General features: G+C 39.5%; 1 protein-coding gene across 1 annotated transcript in view; it reads right to left on the bottom strand.

The window, feature by feature from the left end:
* Window positions 1–273: 273 nt before the first annotated feature.
* BORCS7 (BLOC-1 related complex subunit 7) overlaps window positions 274–9,249 on the bottom strand; it is a 29,683-nt gene continuing 20,707 nt past the window's right edge. The window contains exon 3 of the mRNA XM_067149228.2: window positions 274–1,168. Coding sequence (XP_067005329.1) covers window positions 1,052–1,168 — 117 coding nt within the window. The 3' untranslated portion in view covers window positions 274–1,051. The remainder of the gene's footprint in view (window positions 1,169–9,249) is intronic.

Here is a 9,249-nt window from a genome sequence, read left to right as displayed (position 1 = left end):
TATGATTAATGTAATAGGTCTGGTAATCCTGTTGTTTTGCCCCTAAGAAAATAACAATCACCACTATTTCTTTTTATGACTTCTAACACCAAAGTCTCTGTACACTGTAATAATATTTCAAATAATGGAAAGGAATGAACAAATGTTAAATCAAGACATATAACATGAGTAGCATCACGACTACTTTGCATGATTCTAAAAAGATTGTGTATTAACACAGAAAAAACAGAAATCCAGGCCCTGTAAAGGATTATTCAACTTATCCTCATGAAGTGCTGATTTGACAAATTTCACACTTTAATTCCCAAATTCATGTCACAACATCATATGAGAATGAATAAAACCAACGATTGCTAAACTGTTATTGTTATTATGAAAGTCACAGAACTAGTGAAGAGCATTAGTATCAATAGATGCTGAATTAATTGAAAAGCTTGTCACTGAACAGATGTGATTAGCTCCACTTATCACATCATTACAAAAACCAAATCACATCTATTATTCAAAACACAAATTTTTTACAAATCAGAAATTAAATTTCACCTTCGTTAAAGCAGCCACTTTCGTTTACTAATATCACTAATTTATCATTGCTGCATGGCTCATTCTTGCTCCTCAACTTCTTCAACTGAAAGCATCCACTAACATAATGCCTACTTTGCATGATTCTAAATAAAGACTGTGTATTAATACAGAAATCCAGGCTCTGTAAAGGATTATTCAACTTATTCTCATGAAGTGCTGGTTTGACAAATTTCACACTAATTCACAAATTCAGGTCACAACATCTTATGAGAATGAATAAAACCAACGATTGCTAAACTGTTATTGTTATTATGAAAGTCACAGAACTAGCGAAGAGCATTAGTATCAATAGATGCTGAATTAATTGAAAAGCTTGTCACTGAACAGATGTGATTAGCTCCACTTATCACATCATTACAAAAACCAAATCACATGCATTATTCCAAAGACCAATTTTTAACAAATCAGAAATTCAATTTCACCCTCTTTAAAGCAGTCATCTTCATTTACTAGCATCACTAATTTATCATCGCTGCATGGCTCGTACTTGTTCCTTCACTTCTTCCACTAAAAGGGCACTTTTCAATAAAGATTCTTGTTGATATCCCAAATGTGCTGCTATTAGTTGCAACTTGTTGAGATTCTTCACATAAAAAGAAAAAAAATTCAGATACACACGTCACAGGTCAATCTAATACAAGATATGAATGCACAAAATATTGTGGGGAAACAGATCATCATTTAACATGCCAAAAACAAAAAAAACAACAATCAAATCACTCAGCAGTGTGCTGCCAAGTGGAGCTTCCGAGCAAGACTATGTAAACAATGAAGTGTATATAATTTCCCATGTAATGAAAAGATACTTAATTTGTTAAATAATTCAAAATCTAAATGAATTTTAATTAATAAATTATGGTTTAATCCAACTAAATTACAGTTGAACCTCACTTTTATGTTATTCACATGCATTTTTTTTTTTTTTTTTTTTTTTTTGCAGTTATACACTAAATTTTTTTTAGGCACCCAACTTTGTCCTTTAATATTTAGCCTAATTATACTTTTTTCGGTTATACGTTTTCTCATTAATACATCATATTTGTCTGGCCCCGTGAACAAAACATATTAATTTACTTACACATTTATGAGTTATACAGTACCGAAGATATGACAGTCACAGAAAGAAAACTGACATCTAATCCCACTGAATTCAATAAGTGGACTCTCTTGAGATAACCTTTTAGACATGACCTACGGATAAAGGGATTGCTGCTGACAATGCATTAAGAGAGGTGACGATAGATACCAATGCTCCGTGCATTTATGGAAAACATTACCTCTGTGCATGTGTCTACAATACAGTCGAACAAGGTCTTGTTCTGTTTTTGCAGTCCAATGAACGTTGGAATCACAAAGGAAAAAAATGTGTACCTATCAGCAGATAAAGAAGAAAGCCAGAAAAGCTGTAAGTCTTCGGGAAAAGTTAAAAATAATAGAAGAGGTTAAAATAACCTTAATGAAACAGAAAGAACATCGCTGAGTACTTAGACTATTCAATACTGACAACAGTAATAAAAAGTACAGCAGAAAACAAAAAAAATGCATCAAGGCCTGGTTCTAGCCATGAAACTGTAAGAAAAGGGCACAGGCAGGAAGTTTTTGGCAATTTAGGAAATTGTGTTACAATCTGGTTCAATCAACACTGCAAAAAAAGTCCCCATCGGCAGAAATAAGCCACAAGAGAAGGCATTGGATTTTGCTAAATAGCTTAAAATAACAGTTGAGTTTAAAGATTTCTCTGGCTAGTTGCAGAAGTTTAAGAACAGATATGATGTAACTGGCTACAGAATTTGCAGAGGGGCCAACAGCGTAGATGAGGACATAGTCAGTCATTGGAAAGAATATTAAATTCCCAGAATTACAGAATGTTACGATTCTTCAATTGTGACGAAACATGGATAATCTTTAACTTCCCACCAGACAAAACTCTTGCAGTGAAGGGTGATCCTTGCAATGGGGGCAAAAGGAGCAAAGAATGCCTAACAGTACATCTTGTAACAAATACAGAAATAACTGATAAGCTCCCTCCAATGGTCATCAGAAAATCAACCAAAACGTGTAAAATCACTTCCTGTTCAATATGAGGCCAATGACAATGCCTGTGTGAGCAGTGTAATTTTCACCGCTTAAATGAAAAGAAAAAATAGGACTACAAAATGATTCTGCCAAAAAAAAAAAAAAAATATCTTGCTTCTGTTAGACAACTGCCCTGCACATCGCAGCTCACTGAATTTTGGTAACATCGAACTTCCTTCCAGCACATAACACTAGTCATTTGCAGTCATTAGATTTGGAGATAATAGCTACCATGAAGGTTCATTATTGGAAGCTGCTGGTACAGCATGTGATTGCTGCAGGAAACAAAACGCCAAAAATCACACTGTTACTGGTAAGTGTCTTAGTTTATGTACAGTATATTTAAAGTTAAAAACTTCATTATTGTTCCGTATTGAATAGAGAAATAAGATGTACAATATTATAGGTTAGGATCCACCTTTCAATACTCCGTAATAAGATGGTAAAAAGTAGTTACAACCTGTTTAATGGGACCGGTTTCAACACATTTTAAGTGTCATCATCAGCCAATTTGCGAAGATCTTAAAACAATTAGCACATTGAATACAGGCAAAAAATTAACATTGTATCATAACGTAGCAATTCAGTAAATGTTCAAAACACAATAATCACTAGAGGTGAGTCGGTACTGCTGTACCGGTACGCGTCACCTATTCTCCGAATGGAGCAGTGACAACCTGCTCCAGGAGCCTCTTCTCTACCGGTCCACTGCTACTGTGACAGTCTTGCGCTGCGACTCACAGTTGGCTGCTACCGGTCCACTGCTACTGTGACAGTCTTGCGCTGCGACTCACAGTTGGCTGCTACCGGTCCACTGCTACTGTGACAGTCTTGCGCTGCGACTCGCAGTTGGCTGCTACCGGTCCACTGCTACTGTGACAGTCTTGCGCTGCGACTCTCAGTTTGCTGCTACCGGTCCACTGCTGTCTGCTACTGTGACCAAACTGTGACGGTCTTGCGCTGCGACTCACAGCGTCCTGTACCGGTCCACTGCTGTGACAGTGTTGCTACTGCTATCCGCAAACGGTCCAGCGACACAGCCGTCGTCGTCCCGTACCGTTAGGGAGGATGTGACAAGAACAGGACGGAGACATACCGGTACGGTGTTCATTATTTAATGTGAACGAAAGAAATCCACAGTAATCTACTTCATCACTAAAACATTTCTACAAATAATAATAATAATAATAATAATAATAATAATAATAATAATAATAATAAACCAAACCAAACTCCATGGCACTACAGCCCTCGAAGGGCCTTGGCCTACCAAGTGACCGCTGCTCAGCCCGAAGGCATGCAGATTACGAGGTGTCGTGTGGTCAGCACGACGATTCCCCTCGGCCGTTATTCTTGGCTTTCTAGACCGGGGCCGCTATCTCACCGTCATATAGCTCCTCAATTCTAATCACGTAGGCTGAGTGGACCTCGAATCAGCCCTCAGGTTCAGGTAAAAATCCTGATCTGGCCGGGAATCGAACCCGGGGCCTCCGGGTAAGAGGCAGGCACGCTAACCCTACATCACGGGGCCAGCAATAATAATAATAATAATAATAATAATAATATCATTCTGGTGGATTTTAAATTATCATTTGGTAAATTATGTGAGTCAAGTAAATACTAGCACAGCGCTTCGCGTAATCGTGTGGGTGCGTGATGCCATGTATACTTTAATTTATCATTTGGTAAATTAGGTGAGTCAAGTAAATACTAGCACAGCGCTTCGCGTAATCGTGTGGGTGCGTGATGCCATGTATACATTTCCTAAGTAATAGCATTTGAGTGCATGACTCATTCACACGTGCGGAGCATGAATTCATATTTTTGGAAGGGTTATCGGAGACGCACACGCGTCCTGTAAACCTGTCAGGGAATAGAGATTGGTAATTTTAATTTAATTTCCCTGTGATGTTATCGATGGACAACATTTGGATGTTCCCACCAGGATGGCATCAACTTAAAGAACCTTTAAATATTTTGTTCGAAATCTTACAGTAATGAATAATTCATTTGCTTACATAAATTGACAATGTATTGCATTACATCTTCCTGTTGTGATTTCATTTGCAAGTTGCTTTACGTCGCACCGACACAGATAAGTCTTACGGCGACGATGGGACAGGAAAGGGCTAGGAGTGGGAAGGAAGCGGCCGTGGTCTTAATTAATTAAACTTGCCTGGTGTGAAAATGGGAAACCACGGAAGACCATCTTCAGGGCTGCCGACAGTGGGGTTCGAACCCACTATCTCCCGAATACTGGATACTGACCGCACTTAAGCAACTGCAGCTATCAAGCTCGGTGATTTAATTTGCAATAGTTATTCATAGGTTTGCTTTCGCTTGGTAGGTCATGACCCTTCGGCGCTGTTGCGCAATGGAGTTTGGTTTTATTCATACATTTTACATTTTATTTGACAGGGTCCGAGTTGTAATTTTTTCAGGCGGGCCCGTATAACACAATGAGAGCAGCTCTGGCCCACAACCTTAGCCAGAATTGGTTGCAATCGTTACTGTGCTCTTGATGAGAGGAGACGGGTAGTGTCGTGTTTGATATCGTGTTTCTTTTGACGTCAGGTTATGTTTGGTATGTCAATATGTCAAAAGAAAAGGTTAAATGTACAGTCAGATATTTCGTAAAAAGTGGTTAAAGAATTAAACTTTAAAAGACTAGTTGGTTAAGCATCCTAGTAATCCCAAACACGGACGGTGCACCTATTGGTAGTGCAATATAAATGCGAAAGTGTTAGACATTATTTTTTTCCGTACTTATCAAAACCAATGAAAACAGTAATGAAAGTGAAAGTAACTTTCGAAACAGATTTGAGAATTTCCGGATGTGCTTTGCACTTTGAACTGCCAGCATATATTTTGAAAGAGAGTAGTACCATGTGGCTTCATATGCAACCACAGGACGTCAGATCTGCAGATCTGTTTCAGAGCATATAGTGCGGTGAGTGTTGAGTTAATCCCCTCTATTAACACAGTTGATATATGCTCTTTTACTTCAGTTCGAAATTTAGCAGATTTTGAACTAAAAATTGGTGGAGAAAATATTTATGGGCTGGCAACAGTGTTCCTCAGCTCCATTTGTGCTTGTACCGGTTGTCACTGGACCGGTAGCGTGTCACCGCGGAGCCATGATCCTCAGTTCCACCTGTTGCTGGACCGGTTTGTCACTGGACCGGCAGCGTGTCACCGCGCTCTGCATGCTATCCCATGCTCCTCAGCTCCATCTTTGGTTGGACCGGTTTGTCACTGGACCGGCAGCGTGTCACCGCGCTCTGCATGCTATCCCATGCTCCTCAGCTCCATCTTTGGTTGGACCGGTTTGTCACTGGACCGGCAGCGTGTCACCGCGCTCTGCATGCTATCCCATGCTCCTCAGCTCCATCTGTGGTTGGACCGGTTTGTCACTGGACCGGCAACGTGTCACTGCTCCAGTCGTGTCACTGGAGCAGTTGGAGCAGTGACACATTTTCTCTGGACCGTCACACCTCTAATAATCACAGTCAAGAGAGTAAACAGAACATCACTATCTTGCGCCGAAAACAAATATAGCTGAAGTTCATAAGCAGGTCAAATATTCGCTTATGTAAAGTCGTTGCTAGGCAGGTCTTGTAGGCATTTGTTTCTCCGGCCGAAGAGCAAAAGGTGACGTGAATGAAGTCCTAGGAAAACAGTGTAGGATTTAATTTCGTCAAATTTCAAAGTGGATATATAGGTTTTTTAAAATAATTTAAAACGTTAAAAAAGAATAAAGCCAAATAAAAAATATATTTAAAAAAATAGGAAGAAATAATGAAAGAAATACGAGGTTCAACTCGAAACAACTTGCCGTAGTAATTGATAAAGAAATGATAAATAGAGAAAGGGGGACGTTAATTAGAGGGTGGTGATGGTGGTGGTGGTGGTGGTGGTGGTGGTGGTGGTGGTTATTGTTATTAGAGGAAATACAATTGGGCAACAATCCTTAATATAATACTAATTCGAAGAAAAAAGAAAAAGAACCGACACTTCGAAAAATGAAGATATCGGTTAAAGGAAGACAAGGGCGTGAAAATGAAAGACTCCCTAGCCCTCGCAAACCTAATAGCATCGGGGTCGGAAAAGAACAAGAATTGACCAAGGGAGGTCGGACAGGATAGATGAAAGTGAGGAGCCTGGCACAAGTAAGTGGAAGCAATGCCAGGACTCAGCTAAGGGCCCCGTGGTCGCCAACCCACGCTCTGAAGTTCAGAGCCCCTGCTTCCACTTACTTGTGCCAGGCTCCTCACTTTCATCTATCCTGTCCGACCTCCCTTGGTCAATTCTTGTTCTTTTCCGACCCCGATGCTATTAGGTTTGCGAGGGCTAGGGAGTCTTTCATTTTCACGCCCTTCGTGGCCCTTGTCTTCCTTTAACCGATATCTTCATTTTTCGAAGTGTCGGTTCTTTTTCTTTTTTCTTCGAATTAGTATTATATTAAGGATTGTTGCCCAATTGTATTTCCTCTAATAACAATAACCACCACCACCACCACCACCACCACCATCACCACCCTCTAATTAACGTCCCCCTTTCTCTATTTATCATTTCTTTATCAATTACTACGGCAAGTTGTTTCGAGTTGAACCTCGTATTTCTTTCATTATTTCTTCCTATTTTTTTAAATATATTTTTTATTTGGCTTTATTCTTTTTTAACGTTTTAAATTATTTTAAAAAACCTATATATCCACTTTGAAATTTGACGAAATTAAATCCTACACTGTTTTCCTAGGACTTCATTCACGTCACCTTTTGCTCTTCGGCCGGAGAAACAAATGCCTACAAGACCTGCCTAGCAACGACTTTACATAAGCGAATATTTGACCTGCTTATGAACTTCAGCTATATTTGTTTTCGGCGCAAGATAGTGATGTTCTGTTTACTCTCTTGACTGTGATTATTGTGTTTTGAACATTTACTGAATTGCTACGTTATGATACAATGTTAATTTTTTGCCTGTATTCAATGTGCTAATTGTTTTAAGATCTTCGCAAATTGGCTGATGATGACACTTAAAATGTGTTGAAACCGGTCCCATTAAACAGGTTGTAACTACTTTTTACCATCTTATTACGGAGTATTGAAAGGTGGATCCTAACCTATAATATTGTACATCTTATGTACAGTATATACTTTTATGGGATGACATGATTCCAAAACCGGCCAAACTGATGATGTTTTTTGCTATTTGCTTTACGTCGCACCGACACAGATATGTCTTATGGCGACGATGGGATGGGAAAGGCCTAGGAAGTGGAAGGAAGCGGCCGTGGCCTTAATTAAGGTAGAGCCCCAGCATTTGCCTGTGTGAAAATGGGAAACCACGGAAAACCATCTTCAGGGCTGCCGACAGTGGGGCTCGAACCCACGATCTCCCGATTACTGGATACTGGCCGCACTTAAGCGACTGCAGCTATCGAGCTCGGTCTGATGATGTTTAACAGCTATTTCATACCAATATTGACCTATGGTATTGAAGTGTGCACCCTCACAAAAAGAGTTCATCAAGACTGCAAGCATCAGAGATTAAATTTCTTAGATCCACCATCCAGAAGATGGATAAGTTAAGAAATGAGGCGAGGAAAGAAGCCGAAATAAAGACATCCCTATTAGACCGAATCGGCACATCCAGACTACGGTGGTATGGGCATCTGATGAGTATGGAGCCTATAAGAACAGCCAGAATAAATTTGGAAAGACAGGTGGAGAGGAAAAGACCTGCAGGAAGACCTAAAACCCGATGGATGGACATGATCAAGGTTGATCTAGTTACCAGAAGATGGACAGTTCTCCATGTCAAGTTGTATATGGACAGGAAGAAGTGGAAGAGGCTCATTAACAGTACCCGGGAATCTGGAACTTTACAATGATGATGATGATGATTATGTATAAAATTGCATTACTAAATACTGCACTGTACTATAGCAGCAAATGTTTTTGTCAGATTTATACTGTAATCTTATTCCTTATTTGCAAGCTATGCACTTCATTCAGTCATCCTGGGACAGAGTGAAGTCTGAATCAATCTGCAAGTGCTTTGTTAAAGTTGAAATCACGAAGACAACTGCAGAGGAAAAGGAAGGTAACGTTGCAGGAGTTCAGGACGAAGATGAAGATCGAAGTACCACTTCCGTTTTACTGTGCCTTGGAGAATGAAGTTGTCTGGATCATAATGTTGGATTTGAAGAATGTGTGTTTTGTGATGAAAGTCTCTCCATATGTGCTACACAAAGTGATAATGAGATAGTATCAAAAATAGTTCCACAGGTTGAGTCTGACAATACTGATGGTGATAAAGAAGTAGGCTTAAATAATGAAATTTTTCCGAGTGTGCATGAGGCTATTCAAGCTCTAGAAATTACACTGTGATTTCCATCATCACAAAACCTAAGTGATGACAGCATTTCTGTGATTAGTATACATAACTGGACTAGTGTACAATTGTGTGGAAAAATCAAAGCACCAGTACTCTGCCTGTATGCAAGTACTGTAAGTACAATACTGCACTCTACTCTAAATACATAGTGTATGTGTTTGTTTCATTTATTGCTTTCTTATACAG

The sequence above is a fragment of the Anabrus simplex genome, chromosome 6 (genome assembly GCF_040414725.1).
Source record: "Anabrus simplex isolate iqAnaSimp1 chromosome 6, ASM4041472v1, whole genome shotgun sequence".
NCBI lineage: Eukaryota > Metazoa > Arthropoda > Insecta > Orthoptera > Tettigoniidae > Anabrus > Anabrus simplex.
The sequence above is the reverse complement of the archived record's forward strand: the minus strand, read 5'-3'. Positions and strand labels throughout refer to the sequence as shown.